The 27,569-nt window shown below is 39.8% G+C and overlaps 1 protein-coding gene across 1 annotated transcript in view; it reads right to left on the bottom strand.

Moving 5' to 3' along the window:
* ctnna2 (catenin (cadherin-associated protein), alpha 2) overlaps positions 1–27,569 on the bottom strand; it is a 283,094-nt gene that overhangs the window by 191,923 nt on the left and 63,602 nt on the right. The window contains exon 7 of the mRNA XM_034582981.1: positions 12,696–12,899. Within this exon, the coding sequence (XP_034438872.1) occupies positions 12,696–12,899 (204 nt within the window). The remainder of the gene's footprint in view (positions 1–12,695; positions 12,900–27,569) is intronic.

Raw genomic sequence — 27,569 nt, 5'->3', positions numbered from 1 at the left:
ACTATGTCCATATCAGAGAATATCAAAATAATGTGCTTACTTTTTGCATAACATATAAATAGAGTTACAGGTTGGCTTTAAGAGGGTCACCCTGAACACAAAGGATTGTACAGTTTCTGGAGCAAATAAAAACATCTGATTAAAAGTCAGTTCATCATGGTGCTCACTAATACCTAGGTATTTGGCAGCATTAGAGGGAATAACATCCTGGCTATTGGAAAAGAACACATTACTGCTCAGTGTTACATGTGGATACCCAGTACTACTAATCCTGTTCCACTCAGAAACAGCTACCGACCGACAGAGGGATAGGTCTCAGCTTATTTACGTTAAATGAGGAAGTGTCTGATCTGCAACAGGACACCACAACTGGGATTAATACAAAGCAAACAAACATCTACAGAACTCAACACATTTGCACATACACATACATTTCCGTGTACACGCACACACACGCACACACACACACACAGTAACACGCAGCCAGAGGCACAAAGGTTACACATACATACTGGCACATTTTCTCAGCAAACTGTGGCTCGCATGCTTGATTTCCCAAAGCATTTAGGCTCCCGCATCCATAACCCTAACATATGTAGCAACTAATACAGTTAGAGCCCAGGTCTTTGCTTCCATGTCTGCTCACTTAATTATATTAGGGTTGATTCTATAGTTTGATCCAGCTATCAATGTCAATCATGTTAGCGCGGCTCAAAGCAGCAAGCCCTTGAGGGGGATTGGCATTGGAGGGAGGAGGAAGAGAGGAGAAGGGCTGGCAGCTTTCTAATGCAATAGAGCTGCCAGATCTGAAAGCTTTTTATTACATTAATATGTTCCTGGATAATTCTATCTCCTCTCCTAATATGACTTAGCCTAAAAACCCAATTAAAGTCTCATTTATCCGATCACCTCAATCAGAGATGGTGACATGAGGGTGTTCAGACAGTCCTGTGCTGGTTGCTTGCCGACGCCCAGAGGATCCTGTTTCCTCCCCCGCCACAGAGCGAAGCGTAATAGGAATGGTGAGGCAGCGTTCTCTAACTCATGTTGTAGCTTCCACTTGCACACACACAAAACAGGAGCAACATCTTGAGGCTTGTTTATATCCTGTGCATAAAGAGGTGTTACACAAATCACTTAATAGATGTAAGAGGATAAAATAAACTGCACAATACAGTGTGAGCATCCAAACAATCAGTGATGCGAGCTGGACATTATTAGACCTCATGATTAACTCCTCATGACCATTAGGTCAGTGGGTTCTTGAGTATTACAGCTTTAGGAGTTACATTTGGCAAAGAGTTTGACAAACCCGGCTAAAGCCAGATTCAATTGTTCTGATCAATCTGAGCACAACTTTATCCAAGATGGTGATGGAGTGAAGGTATTTCAATCTCAATTTCAATGTGCACAAGGTTTTTGTCCATTGATGTGCACAGGGTTTTATTTTGTGTGATGAAGTACCATTCTCTTGAATGTTTCATATTTTGGTAAAGCAAAGAAAAGAACGGGCCAATTGAGCTGTTCTTGTTTCCCTTAAATTGACCCTCATGGTCACCTTATCTTGTGAGCCACAGTGCTTGTCTATTCAGTCAGGGACTTCCATTGACAGATATTCTACTTTGCCCAGAGTACTCACCAAGCACCCTTATGTTGGACCCAACTGCCTCTGTTCAGGCAAAGGGTCGACTGAGTGCCCTCTTGGTTGCACCAAGAGCCCTTTTGTTCAGGCTATAGTCCTCAGTAGCTTGACTGGTTGGCCCTTGCTTTGTAAGTGTGTTTGTGGTTAAGCTACGTCTGCTGCCAAGAACACAGTATCCAAGAAAATGTCAAGCCTGTATATCTAAGGCTTTTTGCCAAGCTTTAGGGAGTTGGGTGAGATAGTACCAGGAATGATAGAATATGCACACAGAATAAGTAGTGGCGATTGTCGATATGAGTTGAAATTTAATTTCAGTTGATATTGAAAATCAATATTGTAAAATAATAAATGTAAACATTTTCTTTTAAATATTAAATTTTAAAAAATTATCCTGAGAACAAGTTTAAGAAAACCAGCCAATTAATCATGGATTTAAAGTCTAGGAAGAAAATGAAAAGTGAAACTTTTTCTCAAAAAAGAGGCCAAAAACTTTCACAACTATATTGTGTTTTGTGTTCTGTCGATATATTGAGCTTTTGTTATATTGATCTTGAACAACACTATTTTGTAGAAATTATTGTTTTATACCCCAACCCAACATAATGATAAGGCTGACTTTACTTTACTATTTGCAGTTGTAGCTCTTATTTTCAGCATAAAAGCCTTGATAGTTGATGTATATGCGTCACTCAGATGGTGAATTAGGTTCACCCCAAGTGTAACTCTGATAAGCCCCAAGTAGACTTCTGGTTTGCCAAGTTCCCCTCTGCTAGATCTAAGTCATTGTATTGAATGACTTCAGGGTAAAGAAAGAACCCTAAACTTTACCCTGTTCTGAACCATCACATGCTCAAAGTGCCTCTTTAATTTGATTTTGTCCCCAAACCTAATGGATTAGGTGCATGCCTCTAACGTTGCCTCAACATAGTTATTTCCAGAATTCAAGAAACAGAATACCAGCAACATCAAATGAGTCAGCTGTATAAATAAATAAAACATGAATATATATTGTTATTGGTACCATTAGCATTGGTATTCACTGTTTCTGAAACAATAGAGAATAGTGAGTAGGCCAGCAGCGTTTGCTGGGAGCTGCTTTCCTTTCTGCTACTAGCACAAAGCAAACAATATAATCCTAGTGAACCACTAATAGGCCTTTATTGTGAAGGCACTGAACAAACTCCAGCTTAGGTCAGTGTTTAGAACAGTTATAACCCATTGTGAGACAATAGGCTAAACAATATCAGTGAATCCGATTCTAGAATTATAAGGGAAATATTTAAAACAGCGTGCAGTCACAGTGACCTACTTAAGTTCTGAGCTGCAGGCAACATGTGCTTGTTGCATTTTGGGCGAGCTCAAACCTCACCCCTCGGCAAGATTAGCAACATGCTTTACCCTCCTGTTCCTGTTTAAAAAGCACTCACACCTTGCCTAGATCAAAGCTGCTCTTCGTGGCTGCCGATAAAACAGCACTGCTCAGATATCCTCATGTTAATTTGACACATAAGGGTTACATGTTGTGAAAATGCAGAGCCTGTGCATTAAAATAAATCAATGGCAGAGGTCAGAGGCACGTTTAACAAGCCTTATTGAAGCTAAAAGACGTGCTACATGCAGAACAATTTGGCGAAGCAGGCGTTGTGTTGCCTGTCAAATTAGATGTGCTGATGATTGAAATTGGATTCTTCAGAGAGCTCCGTCAATTGGCAGAACATTTTCCGCTAAATCATACACAACAACTTTCACTAAAACAGGTTAGTTCCTTGTTGCAGATGTTTCCATTCGCAGGAGCTACATTATACTACTGAGTGAGCATTGTTAAAATCCTAAAGGCACAATGAATTACCTTGTTATTGAATGTTGTCATACAAACAAACTTGGCTTCACTTGCATATACATTTAGGACAGTTTACTAAGAGATAGATTATCATAAATCATGGTGAGAACTAAAACTAAAGCATTGAGAAATAGAAGCTAAAAATGTGTCTGTATGACAGCAACACAGCACACAATAACAAATTATCAAAGATATCATTCAATTATGAAATTCAGTAGACTGGAACAAAACTCAATTTGTATTTGAATAGGATTGTAAAAGAGGCTGCTCACGGCCGAGACAAAATTGTTTGTCTTTGGTAGATAAAGTGCAATGCAATTTAATATAACAGATATTCAATAACTGCTATCTGTAATATATGTTCAGGTTTTTGTAGAGCGAGAAGAGTTCATTCAAGTTGGTGATCAAGTGCCAGCTGCAGGTTTGTTCATTGACGTAAGAGTCTCCAATTATTTTGTTCAGAAGCAACTGAAAAGGGAAAAAAATGGAAGATGCAACTCCACACAAACTGAATGGGACTGGGGCGGATTAATATTTACAGTGGTGAAAAAAAAATCCGACTTAAACCGCATGTGTTGTTCGATGAACAGTTCACAGCAGGGACTCTCTCTGAGCCATCGACAGGCAGGTGGCGCGGCAATCTCAGTGAGAAGGACATTGACTGTAGCTCAGCTGGATCACCGGTCTCTAACTTCCCTGAGGCTGAAGTGGTGGGAATAAAGGAGTCTTCTTAGTCTCTCAAGAGACCTACACAGACAGTTTTTACCTGGGCCTTCTGGTCAATCCCCTTTAGGGGCTATGTCTTTGAGCCAGTCTCCAATGGCTGAGAAATCTAAGTGAGTGGTTCACTGGTGCACTGTGGATTGCAGCTTGTCGTGTGGCGTATTAGGTGTTGACAGATGGGAGGGAGGGCATTGGACGCTGTGGGGAACCAATGATTTATAGCTGGGCCTGGAACATTTAACGGGGTGCAAGTGCTGAGTCTGGAAGGACCATGAAGTAAGGACAATTGGAAAAAAGAGAGAAGTAAACAAAGGGAATAACTTAAAAAAGAGAGATGGTGCTGCAAGTTGGATTAGATTCATTAAAGGGGGATCTTGATTATCTCTGGCATTAAATGACTTAATGCCACAGTTGCATGTGTCCAACACGTGCCTCTGTTCAAAGAATTAGTAAGACCTCTAGGGTCTGGCACTAATAAGTCAAGTAAAGGCAAAGATACAAACAACTGTACACACAATGTTATTTGCATTTAAACAGCTTCCATGTGACCAACTGCCTGATTAAAACAAAATAAAGAAAGCTAGAGAGAGACAGAGAAAACAGCATGAAAGAAAGAGAGAGTAAGCAAAGAAGAATAAACAAAAACTGAAGAGACGCACAGAGACGCACAGAGACACAGCGTGCACCAAGGCAGTGGACACTCACAAATAACACCAGGCCAAGATTGCAGCAGCGGTTAAATCTCTCCTTCCACAGCGCAAGTAGCTCCTCATGGTGCACATCTCTAAAGGTATCCTCTATACTGCACCTTGTTAATAACAACAAAACACTGCAGTGTGCTTTTTGTCATAATAAGCTTTTTAATATAAAATACTAGATTGTATTAATGAGTGAGAGCTGGTAAAATCTACATTTGCGCACACTCTTTTTCACAAGATGATGAAACTTGAAAATGTATCATGTCGTTTTTCTGGGCTGTAAAGACAATAATTTAGCGATCAGGTGAGTGTGTAGGACAGAAATGCCCCTGCATGTGTTTTTTAAGCAGTTGAATATATCTCTATTTGCTTTGAGATGTGATGTCGAAGTCGACACGAAATTACATTTTTTCCACTGAAAAAGATTGTCTTGTTTGTCAAGTTCTAATCAACGGTGTTTTTTGTTAAATTTATAATAATGATGAGCCAAATTGCTAGATGTCCAGTGCCGCATTGTTTAGACAAACAATGCAATTACCAATGTGACAAAACCTGAAAGAGAATCAATGAAAAATAGACAGCATGATGATATTTTCTCTAAACTTTTGTCAGGTGAAAAATTATTATTTTTGAGGATTGTCTCCTGCTTGTTTTTCTTTCTGCTACAATACCAGGCCTGCTTAGTCATTGTGTACCTAAGTAGCAGCATAAAAAGAAACACAAATATAACAAAATACCCTGTGCACGCTGTAAATACACCAATTAAGCAGCTTTTCAATTAAAAAAATCGGACCACAACAGTCAGTGTAGTTCTAGAACAGCTCTTCTATAATAAAACAAGTTTACTAACATCTTTTCACTGGACAGTGGCACAAGCTGGTCACACAGGTAAAAGAAGCCATGGATTGAAAATGTGACCCCGAACCAAGTCCCCTATCGGTGCCATCCTTCTTGATGCCCCTACACACCCAATTAGCCTCAGAAAACCCTGTCAAGGTAAATTAAGCGTCACTGCATGAGCTGCAGTTGTGCCCTTCAGCCACTTTAGGGTGATAGACAGAGGAGCACATCAGAAGAGCTAAGGGACAGAGAAAAGTATCGATCAGGTCACTTTGGTTCTGCTGTCTTCTTAACATCCAGCTTTTAGAGCCACAAAGATGATGCTGCACTATAACACCAGGAATGATACTCAGCAGGAGCAGGCTGTGTGTTTTGTGCTGGTACCTATGCAGTGTCAGGTTTTCTCAGGCAAACATTCTGTGTGGAGGAGTCTAGACGGTGAGGGGGGGGGGGGCAGTGTGGGCTACTGCTGGCTCTGTGTGGTTTATCTATCCAGACTGACGCTTCCCATCGGAGACAAGATGGTCTCAGATGGAAGAGTCGGCCTACACAGCCACAGGGCCTCATTCATTAGTGCACATGCACACAGATCTTATCTTGACTTGTTCCTAAACAAAACTTTAAGTACATTTTCTCGGAGTTCATCAATATTTCCGTGTGCGTAGTCTTAAAAATGGAGATAAAGTAGACCACTCCTCTTTTGCTGCCATTTAACATTGGTGCAATTCATCACTCAACAGACAGTGACAGACGAAGGAAAGGAGACGGTTGCATTATCTGTTTTGTTTAATTTAAAATAATTCAGTGCGTTCCCACCCGAGCCTCAATCCATATAAGGTATAATGTTTTTTTTGTTCTGAGAACAAACTGACTTGCTTTCAGACTATTCAAACAACACTCATTTTCAGGGAACACAATGACCACAGTCCTTCCTTTCCTCGCACTTGTTAATGCTCAATGTTTGGCAGCTTTGTCTTAATGCTAACACTGTCATTTCCACCGTTAACTCAATAGCAGGTGATAGTAGGAGATGGTATGAAAGGGTTTAGGATGACACGAGCACGAAGACACACGCACATTTTACAGTATGCGATCAGTTATCCCAACTGTTGATTAAGCATTCTCCGTGGCAACTCCCAGAGGAGCTGTGTGCACAAGAAGGCCATCAGTCTCCCCCTAATGATCATCCTACCTCACAACCTCTGTTTAGTTTTATGTGCCACATCCAGCTAACAGTGAGATTAGTGCGCTCACTATCACACTCCCTAAATCCTTCCATGCTGCTCACCGTCCTGCCGAGTTGCCCCCTTCCAACTGCCAGGGCTCCGGGCTATGGCTATATTCTGCCCGGGCTCCCTTGACCTAAGCTGGTAATGCATTACTCCCCAGATCAATTGATAGATTGGCCCTGTCGGAGCTGCCGTAACTAAATCAGCTGCTCCTGATGATTCAGCACCAGCCAGGGAGCCGGGCCTGCTGTCACCAATCACAGATCACCAGCAGCTGAGACAGGTATGGACATTCTCCTGTCACTTGAACCTAATTTATTGCCAGCCACCACATTGATTAACCTTGTGCTGTGGTTCAAGCTTCCTATATAAATTTGTGTGCTGGGAGGAGGACCAGGAGTGGGACTGAATGATGAAGGAGGAGGAAACATAAAGGCAACTGGATGTTTACATTATTTCAGTAAACTCAGAACAAAAGCACTTTCCTTGTAGAGTCAGGAGCAACTTTGTCAGTGAGGCAGCCGAGAGCATTTTGCTGGAGGGGAACTAAGTTACTGGATGAGTCAGTGATAAACACCATTTTAAGTGACAGATTTCACATCCTGGGGGGCCACTTGCAGGTAGAATCTACTTCAATGACCAAAATATTCAACTATACAAATAATATATTACATTTATGCACTAGCCAGCATAAGTTTGTGTTTTTACAAAGTTGTCTGACTGGAAATACCTAGAACAAAGTCTGTTGAATATGACACTGCAGCAATGAGATGATTTACTGATCCAGTACCTGAGCTCTTAGCTTTTTTTTGACTGGACCAAAAAACCTTGAAAACTACATAAAGCAAAATCTTAGCAGTGAAACAAATTGAGGGGTGTAAAATTTATCTGGTGAATATTATTAAAGGTTGAAGGATAAAATGGAAATTATCTTAGAAATAGCAAAACAAAAAAATAGATGTGTTCCTTTTGTGGCAAAGTGATCTAAATCCTTAATATCTAAAACTGAGCAACTTAATGTTATCACATTTTGAATTAAGATCATGTAGAAAAGCCCGACCTGTTTTGCAGAGGTGGCTTGGGCTTAACAAAGCTTCAGATTTAATTTATTGAGATGTTACCGCTATTTAATTATCTTAATTGTTCAACAAATGAAGGTCTTTCTGAGCAGGCGCTCATACAATATCATCCATATTATCTTTTGGATTTTGATTTATCATTATTGGGGCTGCTGATCTGAGAAGTGGAAGCATTTTGTTCTTTGTGTCTCTGTGATTTATTCTATGTTCTTTGCTAGGACAGCCAGGGGCTGTCAACAATCTCCCAGCTGTAGCCTCTAAAACACAACTCATGGGCTTAATGAACCAAGGCACAATTACTTTAATAAAAAGCTGCCATGCCTTAAGAGGGGGAGAGGGCTTCTGAGTGTTCATAAACATGCACATGACTTAGCTTTTTAGTAAGAAAAGGAGGAAATCCCTGATGATTTGACACCATGTTCTGAGCCCAAAATAAAGACTGCTCTGCTTGTTTGAATGAAAGAGCCACACTTCCATTGTATGCTCGACATAGTGCTACTCCAGCTTATCATTTTATCATTTAACAATCAGTACAAGCTAACACTGGACTCACACCTATTTGTTGTTTTAACGCTGACAGGGGGCGTGTCTGACACTTCGTCATAACAACAACAATCACGGTTTCATGGACGGGACAAACAACATAGCTAGCTTTTATGCTAATGTACCATGCAAGCCCTCAATACAATGCTAAATAGAAGTACACAGGAGATCAAACACCAGGTTCCCCTGCTGCCTCTGCCTCCACTATTATATTGACATGATTGAATTGGCTCGTCCCAAGTGTTTGTTTGAACACATGGTTCCTCTACTGCATGCTGTATACAGCGTGACACAAAATAACCACAATGCAGTTCGGCAAAGCAAGATGTCTGAAAGTTTCTGTTTCCACCAAACAAGCCGCATATGAGCCCAGCATGATCGTACCAGTCCTTCATAAAACTAGATCAATGTCCTATTGTAGTATGCAACTATGAGAACTGATACTAATATGATTAATCTGTTATAACTATAATCTTGATTAAAATGTTATTTTTTTAAGATACAAACTCTTGTAAGCACAAAAAAGGTAAAAGTTATATAGATACTTACAATATTAGGTACACAATTATCTCGCTTTGTTCCTAGGTTTGAGATCCCCGTCACCAAGACAAAAAAGGACTAGTGTGTAGAACAGGAACAATAACAAACCCAGGACAACATATGCACGGCATTGAGATCAAATTAAGGTCATTCCCCCAGAGTCACAGACACACACACATGCATGCACAAAGCAGAACTACTGTTAGCTGTTGAACTGATAATATTCTATTACAACCAGAGAGGACATCTTATATAATAAGGAACCTTATCTAATGCCCTACATTGTTTCCAGACTACTTTATGAGCACAGATGCCTCTACAAATATACATCAATAGGCTGAAGAATATACAGTATTACATGGGGAGAAATGCTACTGAAGGGATCAATAGACAGCAGGTTTGCCAATTGCTCAATGACCACAAATGACACTTAATATATGCTGAATCGACTTTTAGTGCACAGTTTCAGCAGGTCGCACACACAGGAAAGCCAATGGAGTAAGATTAAGATTTAATTTAAGTCAATACAAAAAAGTCAAAACACATCACACAACGCAGGCTTGAATATCGAGTTATAAGTTATAAGATTGTTTCTAGTGTTTATTTAAAAAAAGATTTTCCAGTGGTGACTGAGGTGCTTCCTTCCTTTCCTGAAATATCCAGTCATATACAAAAATTCAGTATTGACAATCCACCTCAGATTATCAAGTCCCTGCTTATTTTAGGACCAAGTGGTGGTTTACAAAACTCATGCTAAATGCTCGAAAAATGGATTTAGGCACTTTTGAGAAAACTAAAGGCTTTCATTTTCCAATAGAAGCAACTAACGTGCTGTATCGTGGGCTGATTCTGCCACAGATGGCTATGCACGGCTACAGTGACCAACATGGACCGATGTGAGTCACCGTTTGGAAGAACACATGGGTACATTACGGTTATTTTGAACAGGGCAATAACTCCTAACAGCATTAAAGGTTATCTAAGAACTCAGGCTGGCCTAATATGAGACCTGCTGTAACAGCTATATGCCCGGGCTTCTCAGTGATGTATGGCTCGGTTTAGGGAACCTGAAAGCTTTCTATGTTGACTGTATTTCAATGTTAACTTTACAATACCAATTTGGTTTGAGTGTGGAACAAGAAAGAACGGATAAAGGTTCTGAATGTTGGCTACAGTGTTGATATTAAAGTTTACATTCCATTTACTTATCTTTTGGTTAAGTATCCTTATGGACCATATATAGAAATAATTGTCACTGGCAGTTTATATTTTGTTTGTCTGTTATTAAAATAAAAATGTGAGAAAGCATGCCACGCTCCTATTCAATATGCAACAGTGCCATCATCTTTAGGGCTGGGATTCATTTTTCTGAGTAAAGCGAGCTGAGAAGAACTTTTCCCTAAACACTGTTCCTTCATTGCATGTTAATGAACACAAGGTGAGCTATTATTTATAATTATATATGTAATTAACTCAGCTGTCAGGGTTGGTTTGTATGTTCTCCTGTAACTACGGTTACGTTGTAAGATTATTTTGCTCCTAATCAGTTGCCATTTATGACTTAATTGGCATGGATTGCAAAGCATGTGTGGCTATACGAGTTTTATTATGTTCTTTAAGTCACCTCTTTAGCTTTCATTATTCTGTTTCGATTCTGGTCTCCAGGTATCCAGGGTTTATCTGGGTTCCTTTCAACAACTGTATTAGGGCTGTACTTCCTGTATTCGAAATATGTCCAATCATCCAAGCGAAGGGGAAAAGTTCATATTCAAACTTTAACAACTAGTTTAAATTCAAAATATGCAGAAGCATCAGAACATCTAAGGAAGTCTGCGTAGTGATCCAGCAGAGGGCGCATGCTGTCAGCTTGAGCTATTGCACGCCTTCTTGACCTATTAGTGTAGTAAGCCTGTAATTTTTCTGATGTTTTGCTATGAAATTGTGCGACGCTAGCATGTAAAGCCATCCTGAACGGACAATCACAACAGCAAAGCAACTGAGAGGCAGCGTGTGGAAGTATTTTGGGTAAAAGATTTGGAAAGGCTGTTTGTTGTCTTTGTACCGCGCGACTGCCTCAGAACAACTCTGCAGGCTCACCTGCGCAGGAGGAACCACAGACAAGCAGAGCAACTTCAAGTGTTTGACCTCATCTGATTCTGTGCACGAGGGTGTGGGGCTATTTGAGGCTGTTTGAAAGAACTGCGTTTCAATCGAAACTTGATTTTTGAAAAAAGTTACGGCCTTTAAACCTACGCATCACTCCAGGAGGTGAGAAGTTAAAACGCTGGAGCGCAGCCAAAACAAAACTGTGAGTGTTTCTCTTTAAGGTGCATGTGTGTGGGGACATGAATAATACGTGTGTCATAAAATATCAAGTATCTTGCCAATAGCTATATGAGGATGGGTCATGATGTAAACGGTGAGTCTTTTTTATATATATATATTTTTTACCAATGCCCATCAAAATGTCTGTGCATGTCTGCAAAGACAAATGCAGGAATGAGTCAAACACTTAGAACAAATTTGGTTTTGAAGATCATAAAACCAGATCGGACATTTAATAGATTTGACATTGAACATTTTTAAGTTTAATGACAAACAGCTAAATGTCCAGCACAAAGAAGTAAGTCCCGTGTGCAAGGTCAGTTGCTCAGTATCCAAGTCCCCCCCTTCTATTTTTTGCCCATGTAGACACAGCTCACAGCCCACAGCTCACTGTGCACAAAAGGGATGGTTAAAGTGGAATATAAATTGCATGTCTGTGATGATTAATCATTGTCTTGGCTCGTCTCATAACCTTTAAACAGCGGTACCAATCACAGTGGTGCATAAAGGAAGTGGCTCACTAAATGTAAAGGAAGACACCAGACTGGTTTCTTCAGGAAGTAGAATACTGTTGCTGAGGAGGATTTCAGTTGCAACATGATAATTGTCTAGGCAAGTTGAACTTAAATTTGTGGAAGTACTGAAAGTCTGTTCATGTGTAAAGAAAAAGCGGTTGCCTCAGTGATCCACACAATAATTTATCAAGTCTAAAAATGTTTGTGGTTTAAGTCATTCAGTGCATTTGTTTTTAGATGTGCATCTTTGTCAAGCAGTTATTTTGCATTTACCAACAGAATCAGAACAAAGTGATGCACTAATAATAGACTTGGTCCTTTGACATTAAACCACTTTAAAGAGCAGATTTTCACCAACACCTCAGCTTCCACTGTCTCATGTACTTCCACCTCCTCGCCTGTTGCACCACTCTGAGAGTGACAATACTAAAAGGAGCGACAAAGAGCATCTTCACTGAAGGTAAATACATGACATAACAAGGCTTTTTTACTGCCTAGAAAAATATACCTCAATCTGTCACAGTTGTGGTTGAGTAAGGCTGAGTGACCTCATGAAAAGAAATGGTGCATCTTTGTTAAGAGGGACAAAGAGGAAATATATAACTGTAATCAGCATTGAGTAGAAAAGCAAAAGGAGGTCAGCACCATGTGTGTATGGTTCTGTGGTGTGTGCGTGGTCAGAATGCACAAAGAGCATCAAATGATCGGAAAGGAAACTCACATTGTTCATGTACTCGCTCAGCAAGTCTTGCAGGGCCTGTCGGACTGCGTTGCACTCGGCCACGATGCGTTCACGCCGGTCATCACGTGTGCAGGAGGAGTCGGCCATTAGCGCGGCACCGCTGATGATGCTCTCCAAGCGCTCCTCCAGAGAGGGTCGGAAGCGAGCCTCACTGAACGTCAAGGGGTCCAAGATGATCTTGTTCTGTAGAGCAATGAGACAAGTAGAAAGGTGAGGACAGTTATGAACACCCAACAGGAATAAAGTGGGCTGAGTGGAGGACCAAGGTGAGAAATCAGATATTATTAGAGGCCCAAATAAAATGTGCAAGTTCAAGTAAAGTTTTGCAGTCATTCATCCTTAATCCTCATCCTCCAAGTATAGGGCTGAATTAAATGTCATTTTCACAGACCAAAGGGTACAAACAGTACAAAGTAATGTACAATAACAGAAAAAGATGGAGTAAAAAAGAAGCCACGAACAGAGTAATAAATAATAAATACTAAACATTTCAGAAACATAGACTGAATAAAACAGTTGTCAACAATGTAGATGTCTTAATATGGTTATTGTGAATAAATATATAAAGTATAATTTCAGTAAATCATATTTACATGCCTGTGCCTCTCAAACTGAAAAAAACGAAACAGGAGACGTGGTCAAAAACGACATCATTTGAATTCATATTTACACAAATTGATCACATGAATGAAGAGACAAGCTCAGTATCAGGGTGGATTTAAGTTTTGGGACCTGTGCTCACAAAAAAGCTTTGAAAATGAGTCAAAAATTTCAAGCTGCACTTTCTACCCAAAAGGGGATAAAGTGTTTCGTAATAAACCCCATCAAGAAGAAAATGAAAGTCGAACTCAAACGCATCATAGGGTTTGCAAATAAACTAGATCATCTCCCCCCCCCTCCATACAACATCTGTCTCAGAAGTGCAAGGAAGTTCATAATAGAATTATATTTTTTTAAACAACACAAAAGGCTTGCACTGGGTTTTGATACCTTGGCAAACAACAGTCAAATATTCACAAAGGTTTATTTACAAGTTGTCTCAAATGTATGCAAATCGTTGCACTGAATGAGGATAAACTGCTACAACAATCAGCATGACCGGGACAGGCAAAACCAGGGGCACAGAGAGAAGGTCAAACACGGGGTATGCTTGACTCAGAGATAATACATTTAAAGTGATACTGCAGCCGGAATATCTGTGTGTATTAAAACGCTTCCTCCCTGTTGACTTTCAGGGTTAAAGGCTCTGTTTGAGGTGGTAACCAGAGGCAAGATAAAAGAAAAAAAAGGAGGTGACCTTGATTTTAACGCCACAGCTTTTCTAACTCGGCTAATTCATGCCTGTCTTCCATTTTGGATCTCTGCAACACAAAGTGAAGCCCCAGGGATGTTCCCCGTCCACATACCACCTATTGTTGGATTCTTTCTGTGGTTATCATGCCCTTACTTTTAATATGCACCTTTCACAGCAGGTTGTGTTATGATGGTTTTAAAAGAGAAGGTCACGCTGGACTCTTTAGCTACATTCTTGGAAATGTGAATTCTGGTTAAAGCTCCATGTGAACGGTGCAAAGCAACATGTTTTGAGAGGTAGAAAAAAAACTGCACAAAACTGCTTTGATGCAACAAGAGCTTGTTATTTGGCTGTGAACAGTAGCACACGTTGATGAGATGTGAACAAAGTGATAAACAAGTATAGCGACTTGACATACTATGTAAAATAAAAAGAAATAAACATTGCATCTTTATCTTACTACTTTCTGAGTTAGATTCCCATCACATCAACAGGCAATATGCATATGTACGTATGATTCTAACTGATAAGTGTGGCTATTACATACAGAGGAGTAATTTAACACATACAACATGTGTTTGTATACCGAGTCTCCAGCAATGATTTGGATAGTACCGAAATAATATCATTTATTTTATTGTCGCCTGATCTTGTTTTGTTCAATTCAAAGAGATAGTAAACCCCACGATTCAGTGACTAATAAAACCAATTCATGGTTCACGCAGGGCAACGAAACATTTAACCTCAACAAAAACAATTAGATAAAAACCTCAGCGCTCCGCCCAACCAAAGTTACATCCCAGTGTCATCTGAGGTATCAATAAACTACACGTTCCCTGCTAACTCTGAGGGAAGGCACCTTAAGATGTGGCTCTGTGGCACACATGACGAGTTTGGCAAGTTCTGGGTAATAGCACAGAGCAAAGGTGCAGTGTTTGGTCTCCCCTCAGCCAGTCTAATCCTGGGGCAGGGTGACAGACTGTCAAATGATGTATAATAACATGTAAAGGTAAGAGAGAGAAAAGACTGCAGCAAGCATAACCTACTTTCTGTCTGCAGCTGGCGGGAATATGTAGTAAACAGCGGGTTTTTGCAGAGAGAAAAAAATAAAAATAAAATAGATGGGGAAGGAATTGATAGTTTGGGGCTACAGGAAATAAATTAAAAAAAGAACAGAAAACAGAAAAGAAATGGATAAGAGAAGATAGATAAATACAGATGAAGAAAAACAACGTCAGAGAAAAAGACAGTCATGTGTGTTTCAGCATATGAAACAGGAAATCTGAATAACTAGGTGTTAAGTCATGTATAACGCTTTAATGTAACTTTTTTTCATGCGGGCTATATAAGACAGGTTTTTTAAATTTTGTATCTGTTGTCAGACCAAAGCTAGCTTCATACAGTTGTATTCTTGATGTTCCAGATCTATCTCTGTACTGGAATCACAGAGATGTAATTAAGATTGATCTTTCCAAACAAGCATATTCAGCTCTAAGTCAACGTAATGTTGTTGTACTTCTCATGTCACCGGGAAATAGTTTTGACGTCTGATGAATGGCCTCCAGATCTCTGGTACATTGGAAACAAAACTACTGTTAGCCTATTAATGTTGAGAGATCAGTTCTATTCACATCACTCAATGTAATGACTATGACCCAATGCCTTAAACCAAGGAAACAAGACAAGAGAATTAAATCAGATGGCGACATCTTGGTTAAGTTCATTTGAAAAATCTTTTCCATTCCCTTTATTGTGAGTTTTTCTATAAATGTTAAGATCCAGCAATTGAGAGATAACTGATTATGATGCCTAATTTTAAGATATTGACGCCATAATCATAAGAACATTTTCAGGCAAGGCATTTTCAAAAGGACACGAACAAACATTTTGAAAATGTACCGAGATAAATCTACCATTGGTTAGATCCCATTAATGCAGAAAAAAAACCGTGTTCCTTGTCTTCCCTTGTTGAGGAATGTCTGTCGTAATATTGACATCTATGTTTGAAAGTAGAGCTTTAAAAAGGCAAACGGGGAAACAACAAAGCTCGATTGCAATGCGGATCTCTGAAAGATGCAAAGAAGAGAAGAACATGAAGGGAAATTGAGAACATTCCCTCAGGACTCGGCTCAATTGTTATTCCACACAGGATGTCAGGTTGCAATTATCACTGGGAGTTGGGAATAGGCAAAGTAGAAAGAGTAGCAGGCGCTGGGCTGACAAAGGCTGCAAGGTTTTCAAGGTAATTGGCAATGGCTAAAGTCATCGTCCAGCAAGCTCACAAATGTGACTGATAGAGTGAGTTCTCTCAATGAGTTTAATGGGGACAAAGTGTTTTTTTTCTGACTGGTGTCGTCTTTGAAGCTAAATATCAATTACTTTGTTGTGTGGTATTTGCTTTAAGGCTGCATGGTAAATAATAAAACTGTTTGTGGAAAAGAAATTAAACATGCTGCAGCACAATAAAAGCCTATGAAAGTCAAAGCCTCCGTATATGAGACGAGCATGTGTTCAATGTACTGTTTTATTTGACCTTTTCCTGGCTTTTCATACTTGTGTGTTAATCGCACACATTCCAAACTGTGAGAATAAAAGGATATTTCTACTAATCTCCATCAAGAATACTTCAGCAAGTTCACAGAGCAGAGTCAGCTTGTGAGCACTGTGCCTGGTGATGGAGTTTCAGTGTTTTGTTCAAGGATATTTCAGCAGAATATATTTGCTGATACTGAATTGTTAGGCTTTTCAAGAAGACATGTCAAAATCCTAAAGCACTTTCAAATTAAAGAAAACAGTGAATTTATCTTCGCATAATGCTAGGTAAAATGTATTCTTTGTATCTAATGCTTCTCCTCTTATGCAGCAAACTGAAATGTAGTCCAAAGAAATACTGTATTTTTTATGATAAGGTGCTTGCACGCAATGCTTGAACATGTCTTATCTGCAGGGTGTTGAAAGAAAGTTTTTTTTAAATTTATTTTACTGCTCAAGTCTATGCCGAGCTTTAAGCCTGTGATTCTATATGAACAAACCATTTGTTTCTGACAGTGTATCAGCCCCAGAGGCAACCTTACGTCTGCCCCACAAGGGGTGAGGTTAGGAGTATGACCCCACTTTGGGGCATCAAGCAGTGAGACAGGGCCCATGTCACATCAGCCTATGTCAAATGTGCCTTTGAGGACTTTAAAATATTTGATGACAGCTATTTTGTCTAAGAGGGAAGTTCAACAAAGTCTCGAACATACCACTCCATTCCCCGCGGTTGCCCTGTTCTGCAGTTCAGACTGCTTGGTTGTGACTATTACACTGTTTGACAAAGCTCTGCCCACACTGGCCCAGGAGGAGAGTTTGTCATAACCAACTCTGATTGATTAAGCTAATGAAGAGCATCTGACTCAGAGTTAGGGTTTGGCCTTCTCACACAGTGGAAAAGAAACTTTGAAAAGACAACACATAACAGTGGATTAGTGCGCCCACTTTAAACCCACTAATTGTCAATTAGAAACAGAGAGGGAAATCTGCTAATGAAGGGGTGCGTGTGAGTTGGTGGGCAGGACGGTGCAGTGGTGAGGGTCACCACACAACAAGAAGGTTCAGGGTTCAGACCCGTCAGCTGGGGTCTTATTGTGTGGAGTCTGCATGCTCTTCTCCCACTTCCTCCCACAGTTCAAAGACATGCAGCTTAGGTTAATTGGAGACTCTCAATTCCCTGTAGGTGCAAGAGTGGGTGGTTGTTTGTTTCTATATGTCAGCCCTGCAATACGCTGGCAAACCCCCTCCCCCACACCGCAATCCTCAAAGGATCCGCTGGACGGATGGATGGATGGAGCCTTACGAGTAGAGGCCGGTGTTAGTTTCATAGTTAACTAGGAAGTACCAAAAACACATTTGGAAAACTATCTCTTTACGCGCAGCAATTGCGAGAGCTGCATCCACACTGCTTACACCACTATCTGCCAGCAGCAAGAAAACTCCACGTACTTCCCTGGGTTTTTGGCTTTTGCTCTCAACAGAGTATCATAACATCTAAAAGCAAAATAGTGCAATATTTGTTTTCTACCATCAATGCATTCACCTGTAGAAGGTCTAGGAGGTCTAGCAGGTGAATGAATAATTCAAGGCAGAGCTTTTACCATGGCTTTAGGTTGTAAGGTGAGCTAAACTAGGCAGTGCTGAATTGACTATATGCAATAAGAGTAGGGCCATCTAAACAATGAGACCTCAATACATTTGATCTTTACAGGACGTCACTTGCTAAACTAAGTGGATTCATATCACGCTCAAGATTATGTAAGTATAATTAAAATTTAAAGCATCTGGACCGAAAGATATTTCAATAAAATCCACGTTTATCCTTTTTACGTGATTAACACATTTTTTTGTTTGCTGGAAGAAATTTCCCAATCTGTAATCATATCACTAAATGCGATGAAACCACAACTTTGCTTTGTTAAAGGAGATGATCGACTTCATGCAGCACACAGGAAGCCCAACTGTTTCAAATTCGTCTGTTGGTATTTCCTCAAGAAAGACAACTGTTTTCATTGAATTATTTTTTGAACTGAAAATGTTAAAATAAAAATTTGGTTATAAACAGGTAATAATTTGGTAATACAATAAAAAAAAAAAATACTTCAGACAATGCCGCCATGTGTGATTATGTACCAAAAAATACATGAAAGCATCACAACTACTCTGCAATCAAACATTGTGAGGCAAAACTAGGAGCAAACGGAACCATCAATCATCTACCAGCAGGGGTGTCTGTCTGTGACAATGATAAACGTAACCACATTAGTCCAATGTTGATTTGTAGAAAAGGGACCTAGTAAAATAAAAACTGAACAATTGTTATTCAGTTGATCAAATGTGATCATATGCTTATGTGAATCATTTTTTTATACAAAGAAGTATCAATAACTGGCAATTAAATGACACATGACTGATGTCAACAGTAGAATTATCACATGATATAAACTGTTTATTACATGTACAACAACAAGTATACAAAATGTATAGCTGTGTTTAAATAAGATCAGATATAAAGATATTCAACCATAGGATATCAATGAATTGCAGTTATATCAGCAAAATTAAAACTGGATACTAAAATGTGTTCGTACAAAAATAGAACCTTCACTATTTAAATTTATATATTGTGCCCAGGCTCTTTAAAAACATAATACAAAGCTTTCCATTAAGAAAAAGAACGTCAGTAATCGTCTTCCCCTGGTCCTTAGAGGACTACCTGAATTATTCAAGTTGAGTGGTATTGTCCTTTTTGTGGCAGCTACATGTTGTGCAGTAAACATACGTTGCTATGAAATGTAGAAAAATGTCCTGAATCTTAAATATACTGCACCAATATCACATTAAAAACCAAGCAGTAAGGAATTGTTTAATAATTAATTCAGTAAAGAAAAAAAAAAAAGGGCCAATTGGAGCAGAGAAAGGAAGAGGCACATGAATTAATAAAATTGTGAAACCAGCAGGAAATCAAGCTAGAGTGTTCCAAAAATAGTGAGTGCACGGCCCATTGAGCTCGCTGTGTCCGGTTTGAATTCATTCTCACAATAAAACCTACAACTACCCCCCATAAAACGAATCGTAGATGAAACATAAACAAGAGAGGGATTACTGCACACGTGTTCAATTAGAGCTGCACATTAAACCGGGACAAAAGGCCACCGGAAATACAAACAGAGACATATTCAGGCAACCACTGGACTGTTTTCTCCACATGACAAGAGCGCCTTTGAGGCAGAATATCAATATTTTGAGAAGCAAGTGTTTATTTGAGAAAACTAGGGAGATACATCGAAAGGAAATGCACAACAAAACCTACACAATAGTTTCCCACAGTAAATGTACCTCTTTCACAAAAGAAGAGCAGACAAACGATTCCCGGTGGTCAGGACATCTTGATTAAAGATTGAACTTGTATCCTGCTGCTTTAATTTTGTCGGGGGGGAGATATCAAGATTCTGCATATAATCAACTTGATTAGGAAAAATAAATAATTTCAAGTGTAATCAACACTTTTTACATAACATTAACAAATTTAGTTCTCTGTGGGAAATCCTCCCTTCGAAAAATATGCCCGAAACTCATATTGAGAGGCTTGCTGTTGAATGTTTGTATAATCCAAGTCGTAAACATTCCCTCTTCAGTAACAATATGCCTGATTCATCACAAGCGGAACGCGCTCCCCCGGGTCTGCGATGCTTGACATCTCATTGCTTTCCCAGCTTTTTTCGCCTTGATATGTTTGCTCAAAAAGTGAGGCAGCCATGGCAGACAGAACGACGCCCCAGTTCACAGCCGTTTCAATGGGAGTGCAATGATTTTCTGTTTTTTGTTCACTCTTCCTGGCTCAGACATCTGCCTCTGCAGGTCTGGAAACAGAACTGGCAAAGTGACTCCATCTATTGTCTGCATCAAGGTTTTGTTACCATGGCAACCTCTGAAACACTGGCATAAAACAGTATAATGGAGGCTGTTTCTTTTTTTTTTCCAGGCACACTTAAGTATCAACTGAAGGTCACCTATCTGTGGACAAATGAATGATTATGTTACTATTTGACGAGCAGCCCACTGGGCCTGAAAACACAATCCCCAAAACTATGTACTCTAAACTAATATAATCCTCAGCGATGATGCGTGTGATACAGCAGATATGATATAGCTTGTATTCAAAACTGTGCAGGTTAAATTATGAGTGTGTACCTGAATGTTTATTAATGTAGCAGATGCACAGCGACAGAGTCATAAATCATACAGTACAGTAGCACAATAAGGCCGAGCAGGCTCCTCGCCTGCCCAGGTAATGGTGGTTGGAGCAGTGCCCAGGCTCTCTGGCAGAGGACCCTGAATGTGGACCCACGGTTAGCAGCGAGGGGGAATTAGGTGTGTGTGTGTGTGGTGGGGGGGGGGGGGGGGGGGGGGGGGGGGGGGGGTTTGGGTGGGAAACAGGGACTGGCACGACAACCAAGAAAATCTCCAATATTTAACTTATTTCACTTTTGGGTGATGGCATGGGAATAATTTCCCTTTCGCCGAAACTGAAAATAAGCATTTACTGGTGATATGTTGAATATTTTTTAACTGAACAGTTCTTAGTTTCCATTTACTCAGAAGGAGATTTTCCTGTAATTTATTTGAGCATGACATTTTCATGACCCTGTTTATTTTGTTTACCTTTTTTGCTCAGAAACCCCCCCCCCCCCCTTCTCTAAATAGACAAACAGTTCTTATGGCTGCTTTCTTTCCCTTTTCCCTGAGTTCCCCTGGAGTTGAAGTTATAAATGCCACAGGAACAAACAATGCATGTCCAATGAAGCTTTTAAGGCAAGTTCAAGCAGCCAGACAATTATCATGCTAATGTCCCAATCACACTGGTTCCTGCCTCTTAGGTATTATTCACAGAGCTCCCTGGTTTCGATCATCCTCGTTGAAGGGTATTAAAGCTTTTTGCATGTCTCCACTAACATGTAAATGTATGCCTGTTTACCTCTGCAACACCAGTGTCAAAGAGTTGCCAGTGGCTTTATAGCAAGGATTTTTAAATGGTTGAAATTAAATTAAATTAAATTAATTAAATGCATTTCGCTTTAGGTGTATTCCTTGATGTAAGTATGAGTCAGCATTTGTTTAACACCTTTGTTAATGTTTTAATTTAGTGTTTTAGATTTTTCTTTTTTTAAACTGTGTTTGTTATGGCTCACCTTAATAGTTCTATCGTGAAGTCATTGAAATGTCTACATATTGTACATCAATGCAACCGATGTTCTGATAAACTTTTAATGGCCCTATAATACTAATAATACTGCTGACATCATCATACATTGTTCTATTAACGGAGGGTAGAATGACAACACTGTTGACAGTTCGGGTGCTTTTTTTAATTTTTTTTAGATGAACCCATCTGATGTCAGGCAGCAGTGTTGTTATCATCCTGTATGAAGAAGCTGCCAAACGAGGCAGGCCCAGGTCCTACAGATGGTCGTTTCACAGCAGTGTCCAGTTGTTTCAAAAGAGGACACACACTGAGGGTCATCAGCAAAGGCACACCTGCCGTCTTCCACTAATCTCATTTGATGTGTTCTGGAGATAGGTGGAATCAATGTTACTGGAACTCAGTCCATTCCACCATGCCAGGGAGTACAGTAAATAGGGAGATGATAAGATCTTGGCAGGAAAAAAATAAAAAATCACAAAAACAGGTTCCAAAAACATCACAATCATATTTTCAGGAATCCACACCAGTGTCTGCCAATGTGAGAAATGCTAAATAAATACACGATTAATGCTGTTAAATGTTTCTACAAGATTAAAACTAACAAGACATACAGCAAACCTTGGATTACTGCAAAATAAAAGTTAATCTTTTAAGTAATACAATAAGTAAATAAGCACTTTCCATATGCTGATCCCTATTGACTACAATTTACTCCATTAAAAGGGAATGATAATTAATTAGTATATAACTTCTTATTGCAAATATGTAACCTATATTGTATGTAATGTATTTAAAAATGCATGAGAGGACTTCACCTGAACCTCGCTCTGAATATAGTTTTCTGTTAGTGTGTTGTTGTGAATGTATTTTGGTTAAAGTCAATTAGCTTTTTTTTTCAATGTTACCTGAGAGGTTCTCCATTTATTTTGTGAAAAACTACACCAAGTTGTTATCTTAAATAAACTTCAAACAATTACAAAAGTAAGTAGAGGTCACAAAGAAGAGGAAAGGGGGGTACAGCTATTCACCGAGACATCTTATGTCCCTAAGAGACTCATTGTTACAAGTGATAGTGATTATATATCTCCCTTCCTACAGCGGCAAACAAACTAAAACCATAAGTAATGAAGCACAAGGACAACGACCGCAAATAATAATAATCAGTCTTGTGAGATTCTCAGAGGCCGCAACAGGGCTTGACGAACAGAGACAATTAACTGACCTACTGCCCAGGTTTAGTGAGTTTGTGTTGTAAGATCTTGTAACAGACAGAAATCTCTCCTCACGTCCTTGGAGCCAATCTCTAAATACCTGTGACAGTGGCCTTCACAGTTTAGCTGGGGCCAAGGTGTCAGTAAGCGGAGGTACTGATAGTGTCATACCCGCCAGCCACCCTCTGCCGTCACAGTACGAGCAGTGGGGAAAGGAAAAAAATAGTAATAACTTAATATTACATTTTCTTTTATCTCATCATCAGGTGTGACAGCCCAGTGGCTCATACCCTCCTGTAAAAGATCATCTCACAGAGAGCTCTTCACACTTTCTATATTAGGAATACATATAAAGTTAACCGCTTCCAGAGCTATCCTTTCATAGCAGAGGATCTCTACGTTACACACACACACACTCATTCGGTCCGTTGCATGACTTTACCTCCTCAGCCAGGGGGCTTCTATACGTTGGTATTCACTCCAGGCTGTGACTGTCTATACCATAATGAGGGGAGCATTACAAGAAAATGCATGATCTCAGAGTGTAGGTGGAAGTTGGGTTTAATGGCCGTAGCCCCCAGCTGAGCACCAGCCTGAGCTCTTGCATTCTATTGATGCACATTACACATTACAGTTTATATATATATTTATATATATATATATATATATATATAGGTACCTGTAGAAAATTGGGAGTGCAGGGTTCATGGATGGCATGGCAGTTTATTCCCGTGGCCCTGAGACCCTGTGGAGGTGTTGTGACTGAGAAAAGTAATTGCCGATGTATGGCTGCATGTCAGGAAAACTGAAGGAGATCCCATTTTTCAAGGACGACAAAGTAGCTGCCTCTCCATCTTAACAGAAAGAGCAACAATGCAAAACAACTTTAAGGTAATGCAAGAACTTCTCTTTACACCAATATTTGAACTCTATTGGTGATTTTGCACGTTAAATATTGACCCTTTCTATAACTAGTGGGTGTAGTTTTCACATACATCATATAAGTGGTTTCTATCACGAACATGGACTTTTGCATTTCATTGCATAAGGTATTTTGTATTTAAGCGATGTGAAATGAATCAAAAAAATGTATGAGAGAACTGCAAAGGTCGTCAGTAGAGAACATATCTCAGCCAAGACCCAGCAGTCCCCTGATGGAAATACATACAAATCTCACAATGTTACAGAAAGTTACTTTTCCTGGATCCGCCCACTGGTCCAGATCTACACTATGCGTTCTTCTTGACCTGTACTGCATCCTTCCATGGTGTTTTGTGGTGATGCTTCCATTAGTTTTTGTGTAATGCTGCTAACCAACAGGCATACAAACAAATGATGATGAAAAAACATAACCCCCGTTGCGGCGGATACAACCACTGGTTTTAATGTTGTACCACATCGACTCATACTTATTTTGTACTTACAAATATTTTCCATGACGTCATTGCTTCACCAAGTTAAAAATACACAGACAGACCGATGCATTAAAAGCAGTTTTAATGTTTTGGCCGATCCGTGTAATTATCTTTAAAATGAGTGCTTCTCTGTTTTTCTCTCTGCTCCGTTGGGGCTGAATGAGGAGGAAGTGTTGGGAGATTAAATGAGGATTTTATTAATTACTCAGCAGGAGTTTGACCAACCCTCTCATATGCTCTGTAGCTGTGTGTCACACTCTACTGTCCCGGTGTCTTAATGAAGATTAAGATCACATCACTGCAATGTGTCTGAACTTCCAATGACCGGGGGATGCATGGTAGAAACACTGTCTGAGAAGGCAGAGGTGTTGCCATGACACCGTATTTCCTGCTGTGCTTTCAGACATGCAGACGCACGGTAACAAGGGGCGACTGTGGCTCAGGAGATGGAGCGGGTCATCCACTAAATCGTAAGGTCGGCGGTTCAATCCCCAGCTGTCAAAGCGTCTTTGGGCAAGACACTGAACCCCAAATTGCCCCTGATGGCTGCTGTCACTGTGTGGATGGGATGTGTGAGTGACAGACAAGAGTTGCATATAGAAGTTTTCTATGAATTTGAATGCAAATTGATTTGAGTGGTTCTACAGACTAGTAAAGTGCTACATCATTACAGACTAATCACCATTATTATCATTGCTAATTTCAATTACTGCTCATTTTATTTAAACTGTATATATCGCAGAGGGACAATTACAAGATAGGGAGAAAAGTTATTTTTGTGTGCGTCTTTTTCTCTTTTAATAATTTAATAACTGTATAAATTGCCTCCACTTTAAAAGAACTACACAAATTAATATTAGGAATGAAACGTAATGAACACTGCAGCTTCAAGAGCGAAGACAAACCACCCACAAATCAAACACTAAACTGCAATACAGGGAAGCACTGCTGTCTTACAGGAGGGAAGGTATTGGGTTCAACCTGCATGACGGGGCCTTTCAGTCTGGAGTCTGCGTGTTCTCCAGGTGTCTGGGTAGGTTTTTTTCCCAGGTAATCCAGCTTCCTTTCACAGTCCACAGACATGCAGCTTAGGTAAATTGGAGACTGTGATTTGCCCATAGGGGAGAATGTGAGAGCGAATGGTTGTTACGAATGGCAGCCCTGCAATACGCTGGCAAACTGTCCAGGGTGTACACCGCCTCTCACCCAATGTCAGCTGAGATTGGCTCCTGGTAAATATATATAATATATTGTATACAGTTCTTTTTTTATGTACATATTTATTTATGGAGCATAAATCAAAATTCTCCATCTGACTATACAACAATGCAAACACAGGCCTCGGACTGTCAGTGGAGAATAAAACGCCACATGCATGTGACGCTCAGCCTCACAGCAACATCTGGAGGCCCTGTCCGGTTTCCTTTAGAGCTGACATAAATATACATATCCCCGGTAATTCAAAACCGCGCCGGCACATGGGGGACTTGTCTCCATTTGAATATGAATACAGTTCTCGTTTCATTTTCTGCTTTTTTCAGATTCTGTCAAGCAAGACAAAAACCCCAATCCTCTCTTACTGTCATCCCTTCAATAGAAATCATTCTGCTGGATACTGCCCCTGTCCCTCCCAGTGACCCAGCCCCCTTCACTCGTTCCCTTCAGTCCAAACCAGCTGCGCTCACAGTCGGCGCTCCATACAACGGCTGGTGGGACTGGCTTTTACTGTCATTGTGTTGGTCAATGTAGCCTTAGGTGAGTATTACATTGTAGTGAACCTTGGCACAGAATATCAGCCAAAGTGGGCACAGATTCTCGGCCAAAACTCCTCTAAAGCAGAGTCCAATAATTCCTCAGACAGAATTGAAGCGTGTCCAACATTCTCAACTTCTATCACACTAATTGGGATACTCACACAAAAGTGACCATTCAATGTTATTTCCCTTAATAATCTATTACAAGTGGCTGCTCTGCTGCAGAGGCTCTTCAGGGTTAAAGCTGGCCTGTATGTCGGACTCTGGTGTGTTCACAGTGGGTTGTTGGACGTGACCTATAGCGACTGCATCTGGGAGGTCGAACACAATGAGAAGTCTTGCAGACGGTTCAAACAGGAACGACAGGGATTATTTTATTGTTGTTGAAAAACAACAACAATAAAATAAAACATTAAGCTTGTATTTCCTTTCACACACATCACCTTTGGACTCTGTGATAAAACCATCCAAGCAGAGATGTACCATTTTAGGCTCATCTATAAGTCTACCCACCAGAACCTTGACAGTCTTGTGATGGGCATGCGGCAAACTTTGTCTGAGTGTTGTTTAAAATTCAGGATTGGCTTTCAGAAAAGTTTTAAATAACTGTGACTTGTTTTAGAAGTTTACTGGACATGACTGTGCACATTTGAATTTATAAAATAAGGTACGGACGGGGTTTCTTTCGTGTTTGTTAATAGGATCAGTGGGAGAAGTTATTTAGTTTAGCTGAATTTAACATAGATTATGTGTTAATTTATGTTAAATTGATGCTGAGAAGTCCCAACTGTTAAAACAGAGGTGTGAGATCATTAATCCATTATTCATACTGTGAGGTGTTTGTTACAGATACAGATTTAATTATTTTTTTGAAATGTATTTAGTCAAAATGAAGAGCAAATGAAGATCGGACTTTTTGGTCTTTTCTTGGGATTTCAGCTGTGAAAATTACTTGTGATTTGTTGCACAGCCTTTACCATATATGTAAAAAAAATGTTTTAATATATTTAAATATGCTGAGATTTTTTTGTCTTTGTATTAATATCAACCTTAAGAAATGTAATTACGTGTGTTCCTATTGTCTGTCATGAAATACCACCAATTTGATGTTATTACAGGGGGAAACATAAATCATATACAGGAAGTATCTATTTATTCCCTCTAGAAAATACACGTGTCGACAATACACATACTCTTTACAGCACACAGCTCAATATGCACCGCTGCTTCACAGTAGCCTATAGGAACTGTGACTGACAGAACAGACTGATCAAAAGTGCATCATCGATTTACCCTTTTTTTTCTTCATTCATCTAACAATTTCCTTTGCTGAGCTCAATCTTTACCGGACTTACAGCATATTTTACTTTTCTCATTTTCGATCTTCCACATATCTGTGTGTTGCTATTGATGCGTTGCCTGCATGCGGTCTGTTACCATT

This window comes from Hippoglossus hippoglossus, chromosome 1 (assembly GCF_009819705.1).
Source record: "Hippoglossus hippoglossus isolate fHipHip1 chromosome 1, fHipHip1.pri, whole genome shotgun sequence".
NCBI lineage: Eukaryota > Metazoa > Chordata > Actinopteri > Pleuronectiformes > Pleuronectidae > Hippoglossus > Hippoglossus hippoglossus.
The sequence above is the reverse complement of the archived record's forward strand: the minus strand, read 5'-3'. Positions and strand labels throughout refer to the sequence as shown.